The sequence below is a fragment of the Cyrtonyx montezumae genome, unplaced genomic scaffold, assembly GCF_038088225.1.
Source record: "Cyrtonyx montezumae isolate F1298 unplaced genomic scaffold, pur_monq_1.0 scaffold_10, whole genome shotgun sequence".
NCBI classification, from domain to species: Eukaryota; Metazoa; Chordata; class Aves; order Galliformes; family Odontophoridae; genus Cyrtonyx; species Cyrtonyx montezumae.
Window position 1 is genome coordinate 14,926,430 of NW_027071826.1, and position 23,906 is coordinate 14,950,335.

A 23,906-nucleotide genomic window follows, 5' to 3' on the forward strand; every position below is an offset into this window, starting at 1 on the left:
AGTGCAGCGAGGATGGGGTAGAAGCAGCTCTCGAGGAGTGGGACGCGGAGCAGCACCTTCCCACCAGCGCACACACGCGCGGCACCCACGACCGGGCCGGGCGGGGCCCCTCTCCCCGCGCCGTCTAAGCGCGCTCCCGACGGGTCGCTGCAGGACCGTACGGGCACCGCCGGGCACGCGCGAAGTCAGACCGCGTGGCGCAACACCCCCACGGCCCGCTCGGGGCCGCTGGCCCTTTAAATGCTGGCGGGCGGCCCGTGCCGCTGCTGGCTGGGAGACCCCGCGCCTCCAGTGAGAGGTGAAACCAAGATGGCGGCCGCGCAGTGACTGAGGCGGAGACGGAGGCTGTGTGAGCGGGGCCAGACGGGCCGCGTCGCGCCGCTGCCGCTTGCTCCCTCGGCGGGGCTGCGCCGAGCGCCTCTCTGCCGCCGCTGTCGGGAGCGCGGCCGCGCCGCGGTGCGTGCTGAGGAGTGGGGACCGAGCCGCTGCAGCTGCACCGGGAGGAGGAAGAGGAAGAGGAGGAAGAGGAAGAAGAACATGGCGGCGGCGTCGGGCTGCGAGTGAAGCCGCCGCCTGCGACCGGACCTCATGGGGGTGCCGGGGCGCTGAGTCCGCCCGCCCGCCGCATCCCGCTCCGGGCCAGCAGCGCCCGCCGGGCTCGGTCCCGCGGGAAGGAGGGCGGCTCCTTCGGACGCGAGCGAGGGGCTCCGGGCCGCCGCACAAAGAGCCGCGCTCAGGCCGGGCCGGGCGGCCCCGCTCCCGCCCGCCTTTCCCGCCCGCTCCAGCCCGGCCTCGGCGCTTCCCGCTCGGGCCTGCTGGGCCGGTTGCTGCCTGCCGCCCCGGATCCGCGTCTTCTCCGGCTTCCGTCCCTCGCCGCCTCTCCCCGCGGAGCCCTGCCCGCCTTTTGTCGGCCGTACGCGGAGCAGCGCGTGGATATGAGGATCTCATCGGAGCTCTGAGGAGCGGGACGACGAGCTCTCCCGGCGCGGCCGCGTGGGGCTGCCGCACTCCTTCCTGCTCCCCCCTCAGCCTTCGCGAAGCGGCGCGGTGGCCGTGGTGCCGGCGGCACGATGACTGACACCCGGCGCAGGGTGAAGGTTTACACGCTGAACGAGGACCGGCAGTGGGACGACCGAGGCACGGGGCATGTGTCCTCCTGCTACGTGGAGCGGCTGAAGGGCATGTCCCTGCTAGTCAGGGCGGAGAGCGATGGTGAGTGCGCTGAGGTCTGCGGCCTCGTGCTGCCTTGGAAAACCCAGGGCTTAGCTTTGTGTGTTCCTTGCCTGAGTGCTTTGCAGCGTAATTCAAACGTGGTTCCTACAAGCAAGCAGGCTCTAGGTGTAATGCACTCTCCTCACTCCAAGCAGAGGAAACAGAAGGCTGCCATCCACTGCGGGCGTAGCAGGCATTGGGTTCATGGTGTGTACACAGCTTTTCATACAGATGTGGTCAGGCTTTGTTGTGAGGCGTGGGTATCTCGTGATCCGTCTCCAGATGCCTGGCATGCGCCGCTTAAGAACTGATCACTGTGATCTACCTGTCCTCAGATGTTTCTGGAAATGACCCCTTGTGGAAGAAGTGCTCAGGCTCTAGTCATGATTTTTAGCCACCTGATAACCTCTTAAATAATTAGTCTAATGTCCATTTCTTTCCTCTCTTGCACTCTGTCCTTTCTTGCAAGAATTAAGGTGTCCTAGCATCCATCAGCAGTTAGCACAGTAGTTGTAGTAGAGAAGATAGTGGACAGAATGACACATGTTTTTCCCCCCCTCATTATGCAGTATATCTCTTCTTGACTTCACTGTAAATAGAATGATGCATCATCTGCTTCCCTCACTTTTTATGCCAAAATGTACTACAGGCCAAGTAGTAGTGTGTACTATAGCTACATTTGGATTACTCTTGGTTATTTGTGGAGTGAGTGCTACAATCAGAGTAAGTTTTAAGTTATGTTTTAAAATATGTGGCATATAGTTCTTGCTCTAGTGATGTCTGTCACTGCACGCCTTGGTGCTTCGTTAAGAGTACAGCTACTGTGTTTGCAGTGGAATGTGACTGCTAACAGATGACCTTTCATCTTTCTTCCATTGTTTTTTTTTTTTAACTGCAGAAACTAGGATGAAAAACACCTTGAGCATCGTTGATTCTCACTGTTTGTGAGATTTCAGTCAAACTACCAAAGTCTGTGCAGCAAACAGACCAAAAGCCAATGTGGAGGAACGAACTTGACTCTGAGCAGGTTTTTTATGTTTGAGCTTCTGATTAACCATGGATCTCAGGATTTTGTGGTTTCTTAATTATACTTATTGAAATTAATCCAGGGGTGGAACTCGGTGATCATTGAGTCCCCTTCCAACCAAGCCATTCTGTTATTCTGAGGTTTTTATTCATTCATTTTACAGTGAAGGTTCTGTCTTCTTAGTCTGGTCAGCTTTCCAGTGAGAGAAAACGCTCAGAATGGAAAGAGAATTTAATTTGAACATGAGGAAGGGAGGTGAGAAGATTATCACTGTACTTTCAGGCAAACTTTGTGTTGCCATGTATTTTGTTGTGGATACAGCCCTTGCTGTCCCTGCTGCTGCTGTGCTCAGGAGCTTGGTTAGTGATGGTTAAAAAACTGTCATGTCTGTTCCATGCTAATCAGTTTTCTATCTACTTATTTTTGTTCCTATTGGGAAAGAAAGCAGGACTGCAGTCCACAAGTTTCTTGTGAAGGAGTAGTCCATTCATACTAAGATCTCTTCATTGATTTTGAGCCGTAAGACAGATGTGAGCCTCAATTGGGCTGTTGATGCCAGCTCCACTGTTACAAGTGAACAGTCTGTAAGATGGAAAACAGAACTTTGTGTAAAGGATCCCAAAACAAACATGAAGTCTTTGCTATGTGCAGCATAGCTAAGGCCCTTCTATCAGAGCAGTGTGCTCGCACATGATAATTGCTCATAGTACACAGAAATATGCCTGATAGCATACACACATCAGGCTTCATCCAGCACATGCTTCAAGAGGAGCAAATAACATGCAGTGTGTATGTTCTTAATTTAGTCAGTCATATCTGTCCGGCCTGGATAAGTCTGCGCTCTATTAATAGACCAGGTTTTTTTTTCGATCTTGCTTCTGTAAACACCTCACAAAATCTGATTTGTATTTGTTTTGTGTGTCGATTTGTGGATTAATGAAAGCAAATGCTGTCACTTTTAAATGTGAGCAGTTGATTTGGGAAAAGGTGATACCAATTATAAAACCTTGTGTTTCAGGTAATGTGCAGTTTGTTCCCTCACATGCCTTTTTTTTTTTTAACTAAACAAAATTCAGTAGTTCCTGGTTCCTAAAATTGTGTGAGCACTAGGAACCTGGCCTATATACCATTACCTCCATGTTTCCTTTTCGTTCTTGTTATTGTCTCTTTGTCAGCTCCTCCTCTTTCCACAATGAAATTCTTCCTTCCTCCTTTTATAAACTAGCTTTTCCTAGTGTTTGTGCTGAGATTCATCCTGTGCACGTTGCTTGTTCTTGCTGTTGTGCTCCAGGAAGCTGGCTGGGAACCTGGTCTCTGACTGAAGCTGAGAGCTCTGCTTCCTGAGTGGGTCTGTGGGCAGCAGTTCCCCTCTGCACTGGAAATTCCCACTCTGGTTGTACTGTACTTGGGCCAGTGGCAGCTAATCTCATGTGTCTGGCTGTGTAGGCTAGCACATCCTTCAGTCTCCCAGTTTTCAGCTCTGTGGCTGCTTTACGGACAGTTGAGTTTTTATGACAGGGTCAGGGTATCCAGATAAGAGCTGGAGTCATTATGCCAAGTCCAAGGTAAGCTAGCATGCTGAATTGGAGTAATAAAGAAGCCGAAGTTCTACTTGGTTCTTATTTGTAGGGTTGTTGTTGTTGTTTTTAACATAGGCTTAAAAGAATTTAGTGCAGATGAGCAGTTTGAGATTGAGATGTCTGTAATGTTCCCAGGCACTATTGGAGTAATTGCAGGGAATTTGGAGTGTTCTCTTATACATAAAAGATTTCTTAAACTCTTAATTTTATTTTTTTTCTGTAGACTGCTATGGCCTGACTGGTTCTTGAAATGTCTGTGTGCTTCTAGGTGCTCATGGTGTGGTTTCAGATCCCTTTATGTTCTGAGTCCAGATGACTGAGGTGACCCTTAGAGTGAACTTCTGTTCAACTATCTTAGGGTAATTTGAAAGCTTAAAACTTTTAAGAAGTGCTTACCAGTCCAGTGACTCCACTTTGACAAGCCAGAATGAGCTCCCCTATTGGAGGCCATATTGCCCTGCCATCTTCTAGCTGGCTTCCTTTTATACAGACTCAAGGGCTTACATTTTATTTTTATTTCACTTCTTTTAGGAAAGTGACACAGAAACTGATAGTAGTGGATCAGGAATGTCTTACACCTTTCCTGTGTGTTTCTTGTTTTGTTTTTGTTTAATTTTTCTTCTTGTTTTACAAGCATGCTGCTACTGCTGCTAGGGGGGTACTGTTCTAATGCTGAGCCCTAAGCCAGTGAGGCTAGTGTGTAACAGTAAGCTGCCTGGGCACTTGTTCAGGGAGGCAGCTCAATTTTTGAACCGAAATCTCCTGCAACAGGCCTTTCCTGGAAGACTATTGCTTTTTACAGGTTCTGAAATAGCAACAACAAAAAATAGGTAAAATACATCTCTCTTCTTCCCAAGTGGAAGTACAGTGAGAGGGTTGGGGGGGGGGTTCAAGTGCCTCTTTCTCTGCAGTGTTTTTTGGAGCATACGTTCAGGAGCTCTGTAGTTAACTTGTAGGAAGCACCTTCATTTTTAAACGGGGAAAACTAACAACAAAAAAAAAGGGGGTGGAAATTCTTTTTGGGATTAACAATTTTTATTCTGATGAGAGGAAATGTGTGACAGTCTTCCTCTTTTTCTTTTGAAGGTAGGTCCAAATAAGTTTAGTGGGAGATGAGCAATATTTCTTAGCAGTTCTCTTCCACAAGCATTTCTGAAAACAATTCTGCAAGTCTGTTTTTGAGTTCTGCTGCTTTGGGTCATTTGATGTTCTTTAACTATCTTCTAAAATAGCATTGTGTATGTAGTTTCTCTTGAGCAAACTGTTCCCTGTGCACAAAGTCGCATCACAGAATGGCTTTGCCTAAACACAACAAAAACACCAAACAAATATAGCTGTGCTACATTGCATTACGGTGCAAACATTGCCAACGTGAGATCTCTGCCAGTCAGTGGTGGTCCCTTGTTTTTGTTTCAGACACCTCTTCTGCAGTTACCTTTGCAAATTCACTTAAGGTTGTAATTTAGAAAACAAGTAGATCTGTATAATTTGGGGGTGATTTGTTTAGAAACATTGTTTAGGTGAGTTTTCAGGTCTTTATTCTCTTTGGATAAAGTCGTTGAGAAATGAGATGAAATTTTATTGGTCTGAAGTAGATTGGATTGTCCTGATACATTGTAGGATGTTACCAACTGAAAAATAATTGGTTCTGGCAAGTGAAAGACTAAGGCTCTTGATTGGTATTTGGGGATCAGTGCTGCGATATATTACACTTGATAATGTTTCTCTAAGAACACACTTGTGTTACAGGTATCTGTTACTGTTGCCTGCTTCCAGGAAGCAAGTATCAGGCCTATGGTTGTCTCCTACTGGGGAAGGGCCTGATCCTGTAAAACCTACTGCAGGAAAATAGGCTTACTGAGCTAACTTCTGGAATAGCTGCTTTTTTTTTTTTTTTGTTAATTTTTATTTTTTACTTGAACCCTTTCTGGAGCCCAAATTGCACAAATGGAGCATCAATTTATCCAGAAGAATAGACTCATAGGTTTTATGGGCTCTAGAGCATGGCTTGCACTTCAGTACATTTGAGTTCTTATTTTTCTAGTTGTCCAGAGTGGTGAGGAATAAGTTGAATCATGTGGGAGTGAGGAGCTAGTCAAGCCTTATAAGGCTTCATTTGACTTTCCTGCAGGCATCAGGTTTGGAAGGGACTAATGCTCCTTTGTGGCAAGTCCTGTAAAGAAGCCATTTTCTGGTGTCTGCTTCCAGATGAACTCTCTGGTTTGAGTTGTCTTCAAGATTTATTTTTTTCAGTTGTATTATGTCAAATGTGGAATTTTAGTTACATGACTTTATGCTGATTTCAGGATTTCCATGTCTGTACGTGTGTTTTCAGAACTGAGAATGTTAGAATATCAATTGCTTGTAGTTCTTACAGGATTCTCATTCACATTTGCTGCTATTATTTCTAGACAGAAGACTTTCTAGAAGACAGTCAACAAAGTTCTAGAATGCTATCTTGCACTAACTTCAGGTGAAGCTGGGAGTTTGAAACTGAAAGTAAGATGGAAGTTACATGCTTACTGCTTGTAGCTGATGGTGGTAGCAGTAAAGGGAGCATCGTGTATAGATATTCACTAGGCAAACCCAACGTTTGAAGCCTGTAACTATGGCCTGAGCGCCATATGTGTATTGGATTCAGCACTGTAGCTCCTTGAAGTTTTCCTTCTTTGTCTCAACTCTGTAGTTGTGTTTTTTCAGTAGCTGTGCTCTCAGGCTTCAGCTCAGAAGCAGTTTCAGCGATGTGGATTAAAAAATAGAAAAGCTCTGAGAAAAAAAGTGGTACATATTGTTTTCTTGAGGTGGTAGGGTTTTGTTTTGTTTTCCCCTGGAGGGCCATTTAACTTGGTTTTGTTCTTGGATTGTATCTGGATTTGTAAGCTGCTCTTATTGTAAGGGCAGTGTGAGGCAGGTGTGTCTTTAAGCCAGCATCATTCCCAAAGGCTGCTGCTCTGCAATTCTTCCTAAGAAATTAGGTAGAAGCAGCAGTCACAGGTAAGTTTAAAAAAAAAATAAAATCTGAGCCTTACAATGAACATCAAAATTCTTGTTAAAGCTTCGAAGTTCATTAAGTAATAACCTTTATTGTCCGGCAGACAGGAATAAATAATAAATAAATAAAGGAACTCTTCTGATATTTACTGTTCTTTAATGGTCCTCTGTTTCAGTGAGTGAAATTCTGCAATCAGATTTGTCAGACTCTTCCTTCACCTCCTCCAAGCTAACATCTGTTAGGTAGCAGTTCCACGGCAGTGAAGTATATTGTTATGTAAATGTAACTTACAGGGTTTAGCATGGTGGCACTTGGACAGCAAGTGTTGGTTTGGGGGTATTTTTGATGTTCATGAATGGCTGTGTACTTCAAATAGTGAAACCTATTGAGCCATAATCTCTTCAACAAGTTGATTCTAGTGTGGTATTTAGAAATAGTATTTTCAGTTCCAAGTATGTTCTTTGAATGCAAGTCATGCCTTCAGATTCCTGTGCTTCTCTGAGGTGGCTGAAGCATGTTACTTTTTCTATTACTGAGATTTTGTGAGGCTACTTAAGATTGCCTCAGTTGGCAAATGTTCTAGTAACAATTATAAAACTGCCTTAAAAGTATTATGTAACTAAGTAGTTGATAGTTTGAATTTCTATGGAAGAATAAATGTAAACTGGTAAATCAATGGAAAAGTGCCTCTAAGGGATGCCTGAGGCCTTATGATTCAGTTACAGACAGTGCAACGTTAATCTGTCAGTATGTTTGTCATGTATGTTGAATGAAGCTCTGCAGATGTCTACACCAAAGTCGTGGTTGTCACAGTCCCTCGCGTGCTGGGAGGTAAGGTGGATGAGGGAAGTGATGTGTCCACAAATAGAAGCAGTTTTAATGTTTTGTTGTTTTTCCAGCTAAGTCAGCTCTCCAAGTGGGACTTATATTAACATTGATGCTTTTGCAGGAGGAGGATTTATTTCAGAGCAAGGCACAGTTTGAGATTCCAGTCCTCAGAGGCTCCTGAATGTTCTGTATTATGTGAAAATTATCTTTGAGGAATAAAATGAAAGATAGAGTTGTAGAATATGGATTAAATCTGGATGCTGGGAGGGAAGATGTTAATAGCCACCTGAGGGAAGTGTTCAGGAAACTCATGTTGAGATTGAAATTTCAATACGCATGTAAATAAGTGGAACTTCTCTTTCTAGGTTCTCTTCTTTTGGAGTCCAAAATTAACCCGAATACAGCGTACCAGAAGCAACAGGTAAACATGTTTTTCCTTTGCTTTTAAAGAAACAAAACAGTCAAATATATCTCTATCACAGTTGATATTTTATGTTCTAGTAGTTGCAATAGGAAGCAAAGTAGTTCTCAGCATTTCTGTGCATTTTTGTGACATTACCTGTCCTGCTTGCATGCGAACACAGAAATATTCTGTGGGTGAAACAGACAAAGCAGAGTTGTGACAATTAGCTGAGGTTCCAAAGGGTTATAGTATCTGAAGCTTAATAACATCTGGCTTTTTTTCTTAATATTTCAGATACTGGAGCTTTCGATGTAATTTCTATAAGAGAAGACTAGAATATTTTAGAACTATATAGCTCTCTTTTGGCTTTTACTTGAAAGATGGATTTGGGTTAATACTGCTTCAAAGCATAGCATGTGCGTCAAAACAACTTCTCAGCTGTAGCCTGCACCTCACTTCAGTTGTTTAAGCCACACATTGTGAGGCCCCTGAAGAATGCTGTGGAGGTGGATGAGGAGAAGCAGACTTGTAGGTCTTGTATGTAACTTGCTGATCTTTCTGAGATGGATACTGTAAGGTACTCCTAGGAATAAAAATGCTGAACCAAATTGTAATTTGTTGTCTGTCTGGTCAGCTCAGTCTGCTAAAATCCTGTCAGGTGCACTGAATGTGTTAAACTATTTAAGCTGAAGACTGAGGAGTATTTCCTTAGAAGCATGCACTTCAGTTTTGCTCGCAGGCAGTTGCAGTGGTTCGCTGGCTAGAGCTGTTCATAGGTTTGAATGCTGAAAATGAGTAGAATCGGTCAGGGATAAAAGCATCCCTTCTTGGAAATATTTTGAGTTTACTCTGTGTCTGCCCCTTGATGTAATTCTTCATGCACTATGTAAACAGTCAGGACTGAACAACTGATAAGGGCAGTGTGGTGTGGAGAATCAATTGCAGGGTGTAAGTAAGGACAAGACCAGAAAAATGCTAAGCAAACTTAGCTCTTAGTCGTAATCCTCCCTAGCTTGAGGTCATGGTTCTGTGACAGAGTAACTCTTGCTTTAAGGACTCCTAAAATAATGTTGAATATCTCGCAGCTTTGTGGCATAGATTGCTGATCTAAAGTAAACCTGTTTTGCTGGTTCAAATCTGCTCAAAGAGCTTTGAGGGGCTCACTTTGTGTCAACAGACTTTGTCAGATGAGGCGTGAAGCATCCTCAAAGTAGGCATAAAATGGTAAGATCAGTGTAAGCCACCACACATGCCTGTGAGTACAACAGCAGAGCACTCTTCTGCTTATTGCTCGTTGGGGCCAAGTGTGCATTGTAATCTAGTGCTGCACAAGTATGATACTGATGGTTGCAAAAACATGGTTAGAAAAATAAGAATATTAGAATGTGGCTTATTAGACCAGCACTTTCTTTGCTGGAGAAGGAAGAGTGCCAGTCCTAGAGCTTTCAAATGCTATGTAGACAGAAATTTATGAAGAAATTGTTTTCATTATCTAAGCAGTGCAGCCTTTTTAGTTCAGGGTTCTACTCTGTACCTTAGAAATATCAAATCTTTCTTGGTGTGTGTAGTAACCTTGCTTTGCAGCACACTGCTTTTCAGGGGAGATGACTTCTACTGAGCAAAAGGATAAGTACAAGTTCATAATTTAAACATGATTCTGTGTCGGCTAAGGTTGGAGCATGGCTGCTAAAATGAGGAGCTGCTTATTTCCAGCTGTGTTACTCTCAATTCTGAACTGTCTAAACTCACTAAAACAAAAGAAAATCAACTTTGGTACTCCAGTCACGTTTTCTAAACTGGTTAACTCTGCACATCAGCAGAAGTTTCAGGTCAGCTCACACAAGATCCACTTGTGGAGCTGTGCAGTACAGGAATCCTGAGTTTGCAGTTGTCATTTGCTCTCTGGAAATTTCAAGAAAATATAATAGAAACCCAAGACTTAAATCTGCAGAGCAACTTTTCAGTGAGATTATCTTACCAGACTTGATCACAGATGTTTTGTTGTGAGGAGGTACCTACCTGCCTTTCCAATGGGGAACATAGCTATGCATTGAAATTGCTCTTACTGTGACACATTATCGTACAGCATTTCCCTATCTGATGGAATAAGGGGATGAGTTCTGACTTTCATCCAGGCTGACATGAAGCTTGTAAGAAGAAAGTCTGTAATGGAACCTGATTTGTGGTTGGAAGGAAGGAGTGATAAATAAGTATCTGGAGAGTACTTCTTTTGTCAACTGCTGAGTTCTTCGACATGTGTTTAAGCATCTTTAGTGATGAACAGTGAAGTTTTTCCACTAGCATGAGCACCTTCTACCTGTTGTGCAGCACTGTTGTCAGTATGAAACAGATTGTCTCCTCACTTGTATCTGCAATTCACGCACTCAGGCTTTACATATGTATGTTTTGTGGTAACTGCCGCAGCTCAGATCCTTCACTGTAAAAATAAGTATGAAGATCTGAGTACAAGTTGGCTTTGCTTCCTGCTGTCTCTTGGCATGCAAAACGTCCATGGAGACAAAAAAAAAAAAGCGAAGGAGAATGCTTTGCAAATCTGAACTTCAAGTCAAAACTCGTCACATTGTCTGCTTTAGATCTGTTGTCCTTTTAGGATTGTAAGCAGTGCTTGCTATGTATTTTGGCTTATTCTGGTGTCTGTCTGGATATTAATCTAAATGGGTGGTAGATATAACTGCCCACTCTTCTCCTTTGGAGAAGGAGAATACTGGGCAGATCTTGAGACCTGCTTTGGGACGTGCTTTTTGTAAGTCAACATGGTCCTGAGCTACATCAGTTTGCCTGGTCCACAGTTTTCCCAGACTTAACCTGCTATCAAGAGGATTAATGTAATTCAGGACAGTAAGAAAACTTGTGAAATTAATATCTCATGGCTCCAAAAGAAGTTCATCAGAACAACTACTTTTACTTGTGTTCTTGTATGTTACGTTCCATTGGTTTTCTTATTTTAAAATGATATAAATTCTGTTTAGTAACTGGATTTTAACTACAGTATGTGGTAATTTGACTGTATGTTGAGTACTCCGTTTTCTTGTTCTGTTATTAAAAACCATATATAATTTAATTAATATGTATGTACACACAAGTAAATATAGGAAGTAATTTCATTATAATGTCCTGGTAAAGTCTTTTGAAAGACTCCTGCTTACCCTGCTGTTTTTTTTTTTTTAGCGCTGTTTTAAATTTTTTTAAAAGGTGTTAAAATGATATAATTTGGGGATGCCAGTCAGAGAAGCGCTGCTCTCAAACAAGTGGTCCTTACTCAATAAAAATAATATTGCAGTTGTATTTCAGGACATTACACATCTTCCTATGCAACTTGAAGGGAGAATTTATCTAGAGAGAAAGCTGATACAGGGGTTAACTTGGAAATGCATGTTTCAGTGTAGTTTCACAGCGCTTCAGCGGTAGAACAGTAAAGACTTACCTGTACATCCTGTAGCCCACAATGAACTACATGTTGCATCCTTTCTGTGCCTGAAACAAAATTTGAGTTGCATCCAAGAAGTCTTGTTTTTGTACTACAGACTTTAGCATCTCGTGTCCTCTGCTTTGGCAGTCTTCAGTTCCTCACAAGAATACAAAGCTTAAATTCATCCGGAGCAGTATTTACTAGCTAGGTATCTGGAAGGTGTCTACCCTTAGATGATGAAGATTGAACTTCTTCAAAACGAAGATACATCTGAAAAGAATGAAAACCACACTGTTAGAATACTCAAGAGAAGATGAACTTCTGATGCTTGCTGTCAGCAGCAAGTGAACCAACAGCAGAACTTCCAATAAAGTTTGTGCTTGTTGCAGCTAAGATAGTGAGGAAGGATGTGTGATTTTGTGGGGTGGGAGGTAAAGAGAGAGAGGAGTGACTGCTCTTGGTTCGTTCATTTATTTTAAGTAGATGATCATATGTTCTTCATCTTGACAAATTTTCCTCGTGAGCTCTGTTTTTCTTCTGGATATGGCTGCTAGGGCAGCAGATTGAGGCTCTGTTATAAAATGAGTAAACTGATTTTATTCATGTAATTGACCTTTGGAAATGCATCTGTGACAAAGCGAACTGGATCGGTCTAGTATGACTGTTACAGGCCCCTCAGAAACTAATAGAAAACATTTTGCCAGAAGACTGAACGTGGCCTTGATGTGGTATTTCAGTTTTGGGGATAACTAACTAGCACATCCAGATAACCAGGTTCTGCATGAGGAAGTGCATAAAACCTAATTCTGAATTAGCTTTGATTTACATTAATGAGGCTTTTTAACCTGAGTACTCAACTGCAGGCTACCATGACAACTGTGTAAGTGTAACTCGACAAACCTAGGTAGCGCTAGTGGTTTATTTTGTAAGCAGAAAGTTAGGGGCTGTACTTCTAATGGTCAGTAGTTGGGTAGCAAGATTCTAAGAGATGGTTTGTCGTGCCATTTAAATTATAGACAGTGTCCAGACTCAGCAGATAAGGCAGGCTGAGAATCAGGCCGTCAGGGAGGGGAGAAACAGCCTTACTGTGAACTTCAGTGGGGCCTAAGCCACTTGAGGTCTGGTGGGAAGGAATTCATTTACTTCTTTTAAATAAATGATGAAAGTCTGTCCTATTTGGGGCGTTGTTATTTCCAGATAGTAGCGTCAGCCTCACAGGGATGCGCAGTGGATGAGTAAACAGTCACCTTTTATAAATACGTTTTCAGCACTAACAAAAAAGAGCTGCAGGGAAGAAATAACTTTTCTTCATCCTTCTCACATGAGGAGGGAGATCTGAAATCAATCTTCCAGCAGAAGTAACCTGAGATACTAGTTACTCTTGAATTCCTCTGTATGAAATTCCAGGGCTTGCTTTGAAGGATGTATGAATGCAGTGCAATGTATGTGCCAGTCAGCCTGCTAATAGTTAAACTGATTATCAAATCAGTCTAGTGATATCAGATCACTCTCGTGAAAACATGACTTCTGATTAATGTTATGGGGGGGGAAATTTGAGACTGGCAGTGCACATCCAATCACCTTTCTATTACAGAAAATAGGCTTCTTGGAAATTATTTCAACAGGAAATTGTTTGGCAGATGTTAAGCCCTGTCCATTTGAATAAATTATCACTGTTTGCTGGCTTAACATGTTGCAGAAATATTTTTGAAAATCAGCTGTTCAGGAATGAAATTTCAGGTAAAGATGTAGCTCACAGCAGTGGCTCATTGAAAACCCAACATCCTGTTTTTCTAACCACCCAGAGCTTTCTCCACACATACCTAACACAATCGGTGAGCAGCAGAGAAATACCAAATTGTATTTCCAAAGTTTTTATGTAGGCCATATGTTTATAGAGTACCAGAAAAATGAAATTCCCTTCCCTCCTCTTTATGAGGATGTTCAGTGTAGTTCTTCTAGGAAGAAGAACTTTTTGTTTTGAATTCTTGATAAAATTTAGAATTGCAGGTTATTTTTAATGTGTAATAATGTGAAAGTGAAGATGAATTTCTGTAAGCTGTTTTAAGGCAACAACAAATTTTGTCTGTGCTGAGGTAACGATGACACATCCAGCTGGTGCTATTGTCAAAACATTTTTGTAAAGCAGCAAGTGATGTTCATACTTGGAACAGCACACTGAACTGTACATGAGAAGTCTCCCAAGTGTCATAGTATTTAAACAAAAATCTTGCCAAGTGCTCTAATGCAGTTTGAAAAATGTGAGAGGTGAGAATCCTTGGATTCTTTGATGGCAGTTGGAATTAAACATTTCTATGATAAAGTGTCTTACGACTCGATTGACACTATGTATCTGGGGTTTGATATTGCAGTTTCACATTCAAATTGGCGACAAGACGTAAAAACTAAATTCCAAATATTCATTTTAGTTATCCCCCTCACTTCTTTATCTTAAAAGATAACATTTTCTATGTAGTACAGAAAAGCGGGTACATTTATGACCAGACTGAGCCCAAACGGCTTTCAGAGCAACCTAAGATTGAGTGTTTTATATTTATAGGAGGTAACATGCAAAACTCATCTCTTTAGTTCTCTAACCAGTAACCAATGTTAATAAGGGCATTTAGGCACACTATTGTTTCTTGGGATGGAAGAAGCAATCTTAAGAAATTTTGGATGCCTTTGAAGTAACAAGGCAGTATTTGGTGTTTAGAAGAAGCATAGGTAGTCGTGTTCATAGCTGAGAGATCCACAGCAGTTGGTTGATTCAAACTTCACTGTTACACAATTGCAGATGTTGCAGAAAGATTCCTTTAAATAAAACAAGCAGAAAGTTGGCTTTTGATTATGATTTTTGTCTGAGTATATCTAGAATTTCTTTCAGTCACTTCCCTTTAAAATACCTGCACGAGTTTGGTACTGCTTTTATTTTGGATGATTATAATTTCTTTAGGTTATATATAGATAGAACGTACCGGTTTCTGCATAGAGAAAGGAGAGTTAAACTTTGATTCATAGATTATACAGAACTGCAGTGGTTTTTTTTTCACTTTCCTGTGCTCTCTTTTTACAACCCCTTTCAGACAAGAAAGGATATAGAAACAAATATTCTCTTAGTAAAGAATTGGAAGAGGTGAAAGAGTGCAGCTTGTACTTCTGTGCACCTTAGTTGATCTTTTTAAAGAAAAAAGTATTACTGCAGTATGGCCATATACACTTTTGTATCTGTGGGTATAGTTTTCAAAAGTAACATCAGCTGTGTTTCTTCCAGTTCACTCTTTTTTTTCCCTGCCTTTATTCCATCCTTCTTCTTCCCGGGGTAAAAAGTCTTGTGTTGGTCCAGTGCTGGCTTCTTTTGGACTTAGAGCTTCTGTTCATTCAACTGACAGCAGTTAATATAAATAATGCTGCCCTTACTGATAAGAGATTGGCCTTGAATACTACTACAAACACTGATGCCAGGTTCAAGCTTTAGATTTGGATCCTAATGAACAGAATGCATACTGCAGTATGGTACAGACTTTTTATAAGATGGTAAAGTAAATGTGTCTGATGATACATCAGCATTCAGTTTTCTTCTTACCCATTTAATGACCTTCGTTGCTTTGTTTTGTTTTGTTTTTTTCCTTCTGGGCCTTCACTTCCAGTGTTTTTGTAAACCATTTCCCATGCTCTTCAGGCGTCTGCAGAACTAGGTGCTGTCAATCTGGCATTACCAGAGTATTTGCACTGTGACCCGTCTTGCAGAGAATAAACTTTTCTCTGTGACTTTTTTCTTCTTTTCATATTTTGGAGGTGGTCTTCCCAGATTCCTTTCTTCTGTGTACCACCTCATCTTCAGCCCTTTGGAAAAGGTAAACTGTTTGCCATTTGCAAGGTAAGCCACTTAGTGCTCTGTGGCAGTACAGCTGCTCTGCTAATGGCAAATTGATAACATTGTGCTGCTTGACTGAACTGTTGTGGAGCCAGGTGATTGTGCTATTCAGCTCATAGGTAATTTCAGGACTTTTCTTGTAGGTGAATATTGAAATCCAAATGTAAGATCTCTCTTATCTTCAGTGTTCATTTTAATATTTGAAATATATTAAGCTTAAACAGTAACCAGTCTTAAACTTGGTACATGCCTGGCAAAGGAAAATATACATAATGAAGCTGTAAGAGTCTAGTTTGAGATTCTCAGTGAAATGTGATGGCTCTTTTGTGCTAGTGAGTAAATGCACATTTTAGCTTTAAGTGAAATAATGTATCTTGAGGCTTTTTGTATTTAATGTGGCTATATCTCAGCTAACTCTTAGAGGAGAACAGAAGACTTTTAAAATAAAATAGGATTCAGTATATGCAGATTCTCTTCTGTTTTGTGGGTTTTTTAAACTGTCTTTTTGCAGGATCAGCTTCCCTTTTATGTATATTGGTTTTGTATGCAGTTTTTGAAGGCTCTAATAAACTTTTGTCCTATTCAAATAAATAAGTACACAAGGGTTTAGGTTTCTGGGTAGTAAATCTAGCTAAGCACATTTTTAACTACTACAAATCTAGAATGATGCTTCCTTTTGAAAATGTAGTTTTGGCGTGATGTGTGTGGTTCAGTGTATGCAAACTCTTAGACATTTAACTGTGTATGCATGTGTGTGTGTTCAAATATCTGTTCTTGCTTAACATTTGTAGGCATTTTGCAGTTTAGGCAGCTGTTCTGTGCATTAGTGCAGTGTTTCCTGGGGCCTAATAAAAAAAGATCAAAGCAGTTATTTTAACTTTGCTCTCACAAAACATTGCAGTTTTGTTTGGTCCAATTGAAACAGTATAAAAAAAGGCAGTAGTAATGTTGCTGTATTTTATCAGAGGATACATTGAGGATACAAGAAGGTGTTACACATGAGCCTTTTGAGGTCAGCAATTTTATGATTGAATGAATTGTGAACTAAAACTTTCAAAGTTATTTTAGAAGTTTCTTGTTGTGATTCATGCACAAATGTTTTTAATCCTAAGAACGAAGGTAGGATGGTTACATTTGCTCTGCAATACTGTCTGTCCTGTCATAAGTATCAAGCTATGCTTATTTTGGAATTTTACTCTTTAAACATTGTTTAGGCTTGGAAAACATCAATTGCCTGAAATGAAAATGCTCCTCCTCTCTCTGCAGGATACCTTGATTGTGTGGTCTGAAGCTGAAAACTATGATTTGGCACTTAGCTTTCAAGAAAAAGCAGGATGTGATGAAATATGGGAAAAAATATGCCAGGTAAGTTTGATAAATGAAAGACAGACACCAAAATTGTTTTGTGTTCAAAACTCCAAAGAGGTAAATGTGGACAGAGTAGATAGAAAATGAAAACAAAACTGCCCTCTTTTCCACCTTCCCCAAATTTTGCATGCTTGAGTTTGAAGACTTTGCCCCAAAAATCTGATATGAACTTAAATTATGATTTTTTGATCTTTTTCAGATCATTTTTTTCAACATAACCTTGTAGATCTTTTACCTTCCAAGGAAGTTCCAAACTGAGTGCTCAGAAAGTTTCCTAACAGTTAATTTCATAATTAACATTTTTTTCCGCTTGACTAGAAGGGAAAAAACTTCCTTCTAAACTTTTCTTGTGGAGAGAAGAATGTATAAGTTGGTTTATAATGTATTTCTTATGAATTTGACTATTGTTTTTATGTTTCTTTTTCTTCATTTTTCATTCTTTGGATCAATATTAAGTTCTTCAAGAGAAAGTCATGTAAATGTGACACTACTTCTGTTGACTGTCAGGTTGTGAAAGAATAGATGAAGTTGGAGGCAGCTCTTTGCTTCTGTCTTATTACCTCAGAGCTATAATTCATATGGTTTAAAGAAATGGGACAGTTCATTTGTAGCATGCTGATGTTTTACTACTAGAAGATGATGACTATATTGTCACTGAAACAGTATTGTTATGGGATAGCATACTCAGTTATTAACTATTAACCAATACCCAAAAGAATTTAATCAGTATATTCACTGATAGTAGTTTGGTTTGTCATTTGTTGGTTTTGTTTTTATTTTGGTATTTTCTTTTGTTAATTCCAAGCCTTGCAACTTTTCTCAGTTGCTGTGCTACATTAGGTGGAATTTCTCTTTTTTTTTTTCCTAATATTTCCTTCCTTATATGCTCCTTCTTTGTGCTGTTCAACAAGTATATAATTCTCTCCACTTTTTGTCTTCTGTAGGTGATTTTCACTGGTTTCATAAATAAAGCAGGAGAAATCAGGCTTCATAACTGCTTGTGGCTTGATCATTTTTTTACCTGCTGAGTCTTTCCGCTGCTTCACCACTTTTGTAAATAAGTATAGAAGCATTTTCAAGGACCTCAGCTTTTAAAGGTCCAAAAGTTGGGGGCAGAAACAAAATGTGGGAGAAGGGAAATTGTGTTCTTGGGAAACACCCAGATAAGAAAACCAGCTTCCTCAGCCTCTAAATAAAGAGCTAGTATTTTTGTAAGAATCCATTTTCTTCACAATAGCATGGCCTGAAAACAGGATGTATTTTTGTCTTGTGTACTTTCAAGATCTTACGCTTCCTCAGTTGTTACAGCTTTTTCTGAAAGGAAAACTTTGATACCACTGGCACTGTAAATGGTTGATGATGAAGCAGAAGAATAAGTGGGTTTTAACAGCACTCTGGGTTTTAATGTATGTATAGACTTGCTCTTAGCCATGAATATTATTTCTTACAGGTTTGGGTTTTTTTTCTTCTGATAGGCAAGTTTAAAAAGAACAGCACCTTCTGCCCTTTTACGTATCTCTTTTTCTGGATTTGACACACCAGACTCAAAGCAGATATTAATACAGTTAAGATAAAGTGGAAACACTATGATGCCCAAGTGTCTGTCTTAGTTTTTTTTCCCTGATGTGTACTTTGCATAGTTTTGTAACTGTACCTTTAGAGATCTCTCTTGCAGATCCCTTGCTTTCTTTTTCTGAGAGATCCAGATTTTCACTATTTTATTAGTAAATGTTGGTTTGGGGTTTTCCGTTTTTAGGAGCTTTGTAGATTTTACTTAGGATTCTTGGCCTCCGTTGAGTATTTGGGAAGTACACGATAGCAGATTTTGACTTGAGGCTTGCTCTGTTGTCCTGAAAATGTTAACTAGACTGGCCTCCTTACTCCGAGCTTGCAAGAGCTGTGAGACACATCAAGAGCAGATAAACAACCTTAGATGAACATTAACAACTATCACTGCAATAAAGTAATGCTTGTCTGTGTTTGAAAATTTATCTGCAGAGAATGATGAATAGAAATAAGTAGCCTAGCACAGTCATCTATTGAGACTTGGTGGTCTCTACTAGTCATGAATTTCCTTCCATATTTGAAATGCTGCCGATTTTCGTAGTGTTCTATCTGAAGAAATCTTTTCATTATCTCTTACCTTCCAAACCAGCTATACTTAGAGTGAAACATACGTTTGCACTTCTATTTTGAGTACACAAATGAAAGGCACGTGACCTTTGAAATGCAATTTTTTGAAAGAAGGCTGTAATAGCAGTACAGATAAAACTTTATTTTTCGAAATCATCTTGTTTTATAGGTCCAAGGCAAAGATCCCTCTGTCGATATTACTCAGGACCTTGTCGATGAATCTGAGGAAGAACGTTTTGATGATATGTCATCACCAGGTCTTGAATTGCCATCTTGTGAATTAAGTCGACTAGAAGAAATCGCAGAACTGGTGGCGTCTTCTCTGCCTTCACCATTACGCCGTGAAAAACTCGCGCTAGCGCTGGAAAATGAGGGCTATATTAAGAAGCTCTTAGAAATTTTTCATGTGTGCGAAGACTTGGAGAACATTGAAGGACTACACCACTTATATGAAATTATCAAGGGAATCTTCCTTTTGAACAGAACTGCACTTTTTGAAGTCATGTTTTCTGAGGAATGTATAATGGACGTAATTGGATGCCTAGAATACGACCCGTCTTTATCACAGTCACGGAAACATAGGGAATTTCTGACTAAAACAGCAAAATTTAAGGAGGTGATTCCTATATCTGATCCAGAGTTGAAGCAAAAAATACATCAGACATACAGAGTACAGTATATTCAAGATATGGTCCTACCCACTCCCTCTGTTTTTGAGGAAAATATGTTATCAACACTTCATTCTTTCATCTTTTTCAATAAAGTGGAAATAGTTGGTATGTTACAGGTAAGTTTTAGAATTTCACCGGCTCTTTATTAGACCTTGGACAGGGAAATTGGTTAATATTTCCTGGAAAGGTTGAGGCACTTCAGTTATTCTGAAATTTTCCAAAAATAAAAAAATATGTTCAGTAAACCTTCAGTTATTCTAAAAGTCATTTTGAAATACTACGTAAGGAACAGGCATGGAATTTGAGTACTGAGCTGTTAAGTATCTGTTCTTAAATTGCAGATTTTGGGCTGTGTTCTTTTTAACTGATGATTTAAATGGAGCAAACTGTAGGATTCTCTGCAGACTTAGTTAGAATGAATAGTTCTGTTTGCATTTTGAAAGGTTGTTTCTGTTATTTTTTTCTTGTATTTTGGGACTTTCTAGGCACTGCAGTTAAGGATGATTTTACCATGCCAAAAACAAGATTACGTTTCCCCTAGATTTCCTAAATATAATCTCATGCCAGCATATAGCTCTTTCTAATTTTGAAATTAAGGAATTCAGTTGTTTGGAAAATGTAAGTTCAGAACCTAATACTGCCGTAAGTGCTTGAATGTTTTCTTTGTTTGTCTTCTGAGTCTCTAAATAAGATGGCGTGAAATTACCACTTTTCCATGATGTATGCAAGTGTGACAAGATTGTGTGTAACCAGTGCTTTAGATTTCTCACCTACGCATCTGAAGTATTCTGCCCCAACCCATGAAGTTCCTCAGCTGTGAATTGGTGGCACATCTTTGTGCTGGGAGCTTCCTACAGTTTTCAAAAAACTCTGCAAACTGTTGCAGTGCATGTATTTTGTTTGTACAAAATGATAACTGTCATATTTCTTCTAAGTTTCAAGAAACAAACAGTCTGTGTGTCCTTGATGAACAAAAACTACAACATTCACCTGTCTAAAACACTCAGAAAGTTTCAGTCATCTTGTGGTGGCTGGTTTGTGAAAACGTCCAAACCTGGCACTGAGAGTGCTGGAAAAGATTCAGTTAAGGTGTTTTCACCTGAGTATCCTTTGTAACTAGTGTCTCTGTAGTACCTCTACCTACTTGCAAGAATTGCTAAAAGCAAAGTCTTGGGGATGATGCTTGTGGACAGTAATTATTCTGTGTGTCTTCATGTTGGTGGCTGCCATTGGCTCTGGAATGTTGAAAAGGAAACAGGGCTACTAGAAGGGGGACACGATGTTTTAAAATCAGAAAGGGAAAAACTTGATAAAGGTCTAGTGGATGATTTGTTTGTTGTTGTCTTTTTCTCTCTTAAAATCTGTCTTAGTTTGAAACGTGGAGAATAAGCTTGGGTTAAAAGAGATCTAGTACAGTTGCAAAACTTGTCAGTTGCAGTTTAGAGATGAAGTAGTGGTTCCGGTCTGATTTTGATTTGTTGTGTGTCTGCGAGTTTCTGAACCTTATCTTTTACTGTTGTCTGGTTGAGATCAAAGTATACGCCCTGTGTAGTAGAGCAGAAGAATTAACATTGCACAACATTAAGATAAATATTTCAGGTTATTCAGGTGCTTTCTACAGCTTGGAGGAGCCATGAGTGGTACCACATAAGGAATAAACTATACCTGTGGCATATTGTATTTCCTGGTCCTTCTGTGATACACCTCTTACAGCACTGAGAGGGGTCTCTGTAGAATATAAATAAGAATCCGCTTGATAGAAATGTTGCAGATAATTCTTGTTGTTGAGGGAATTAAAAGGGGATATCACAAATTATAAGAACATGACATTTCTAAGATTAAGAGGCTTGACTGATTTTTTTTACATTGTCATAGTGTAGCTGTAAGCCATGGTTTAAACCTCTTTACCTGGCATTTATTTATTCATTTATTTATAGAGCAGTGTGTTGGGTTGCACCTTACTCTTTCTCCCCTTTCTCCATCTCCCACACTCACTGTCCCTGTATAAAAACTGTATGATAATGATCCTTCTCATTTATTTATAAGTAGCATAAAAATAAATACTTAGGTAAGAATTAGAAGACTACTTTTATTCATGTAGCTTCTGTAGCTGCTTTTTAAGGTATTTCTTTTAGTGTGTGGTGTAATGTGTACTTCTATAACTGATTATATCACAATACCTTGATGAGGGACTTAATTCATGAAAGATTAAAATTTTTCTTTGTCTGCACTCTGGCCACTGGAGTTCTGACATTCACAATTTTAGACTTTGGGACATCCTAGCGCTCACTTAACCATATGTATGTACACAAAAAGTCATTCATTTTGTAACCTATGATTATTTTTGGAACGTATCCTGGTTTTCTTGGGAGACACAGATGATTCTCAAGTCCTTAGTTGATGTGTCATACAAGGTTGGTGTGCTTCAACTGTTGACTTAAATTGGCTGATCAGGACTGAGACTGTGACTGAGGAAATGTCTTCAGTTTTATGTCTCAGATTATAAGTAACTCTTCTCCATGAGCAACTGATAGCCTGTGCTGTGCTGCCACTGCTGTGCATGCAGCTGGATTGCTGTTCATTTCTCTGATGGAGGGGAGAAGGAAAACTATTACTTCCATCATGAAAAGATAAGCTCTGGAACAGCTTCCTTTGCGTCAGACTGCAAGGTAACTCAAGTATACTCAAGCATACCTTGGTTAATGAAAGGTGACAAAAAATTTGAAGGTGATGCAGGTTGTGCCCTGTGCTTTTTGACAGGCCAGTTGCTGTACTCAAAATTTTTATCAGCGTTCTGCATAAGGCATTTGGTATCCAAACAGGACTCCACTTAAGGTTAGCTTTTCAACTGCAATTGTTCATTCTGTGAAGACACCTGCTTCCTTTTGCTTTTGATAGTGGGTGACTTTTGCACGTTCTGTGGTAAAACCAAGAGCAGAGAATTGGTCGCCTTTGGTACTTAGGCTTATGAACTGTATTCCTCTTCATTAAGGTTAGTTTTGCTGCAATCTTTATAAATACACTTACCCTGGTGGGCTTTCTGTAGAAGTGGAGGTTAGTTTATTCGTGATGTAATCGTCTTAATATCCATCATTTCAAGTAACTTTGTTGAGATGTCACTTGTTGGTCATGATGATAAACCCACAATACCTGCATTTCCAGACTTCGGAACTAGCTGCTCTAGAGACCTACACAGTTACAGGTTTTATGATATAAAAGATATGAAAGAGGTATATAACATTTTTTTCCAATTTCAGCCCCTCCTAATATGCTCTCAGTGCTTGGGGTCCAGCCCGTTCTAGTCTTGATGTCATAGCCACCAAGGACCTTGCTGAAACATGGAGCTCACCAAGTTTTGAGAGTGGGGGTGGGACAGGTAAGTGGTGTTTCTTACTTTATATGACGCTCTTTTGCAGTTTTAAAAATACACACTAATGTTCATACTGGAGGTCGACGATTCCTTTCCCTTGTATTATTAACCAGTTCTTAAAAAAAACAAAAACTTGCAAAACTGCGCCATAGAGTGAGTAAACACTATTTCCTTCCATTCTCTACCCCCCTTTCTCAATGGCGTGTTCTCTTTGCCAGCAAGATCCTATGGTATTTTTCATTTCCAGGACAGAGACTGTTGTTAGACTCACTTCATAATTGTTGAGACTCTACGGTCTTTTAATTTTAGGAAACTGGAGAGTGGAAAGGGAAGATCTGACATCTATTAAAATCATTCTTGTGCCTAGTAGAACAACGATCACATGGTGTTACTGGTAAATCAGCTTCTGTAATTACAGAAATTGCATTCCTGGCAGTCCCGCACCCTCTTCATTAACTAAAAGATTGAAGACATTTAGGTGTATCTATGTGCTTTATTAGATGTATAAGATAATAAGCTGGTGTATTATAATGGTGGTTTTACAGAGAGTTGCTTGCTCTCGGCAGAACCCCAGGGGTGTAAATGTGAATTGTGTGTAGGTATTCTTGAGGAAGAGTGGTGTCAGTGCATATAGGCAGTTTTGCCCAAATGTGTGGGGATGGGGATGTCTCCTGCAGGTCAGCTGTTTTGCAGCAGTTAGCTCAGGAATAACTCTGGAGATTTACTTTACAGCAAAGCTTTCCTTGCAGTGAAATGTAAACAAATGCCACCTGCTGTGGGAAATGACTTCAGGGAAGAAGTTTGCCTTTTGTGCATGTGAACCATTTCTGAGTTTAACTTCATAGAAGAAGATGATTTTTGATGTGTGCAGAAATTCCAAAGGTGGTTGGGTGGATCCTGCTGCTATTTCAGCACATCGTCTCAAACAGAAATAGCTCATTGATAGCGAGTGAAGGCATGTGTGGGAAGACAGCGTGAGGTAAAGGAGATTGGAACACTTTAAACTGTGAAGTCTTCT

The 23,906-nt window shown here is 40.3% G+C and overlaps 1 protein-coding gene across 1 annotated transcript in view; it reads left to right on the forward strand.

The window, feature by feature from the left end:
* The first annotated feature begins 294 nt into the window (after nucleotides 1-294).
* PPP4R3A (protein phosphatase 4 regulatory subunit 3A) overlaps nucleotides 295-23,906 on the forward strand; it is a 36,312-nt gene continuing 12,700 nt past the window's right edge. The window contains exons 1-4 of the mRNA XM_065751021.1: nucleotides 295-1,212; nucleotides 8,005-8,060; nucleotides 16,613-16,711; nucleotides 19,017-19,634. Coding sequence (XP_065607093.1) covers nucleotides 1,071-1,212; nucleotides 8,005-8,060; nucleotides 16,613-16,711; nucleotides 19,017-19,634 — 915 coding nt within the window. The 5' untranslated portion in view covers nucleotides 295-1,070. The remainder of the gene's footprint in view (nucleotides 1,213-8,004; nucleotides 8,061-16,612; nucleotides 16,712-19,016; nucleotides 19,635-23,906) is intronic.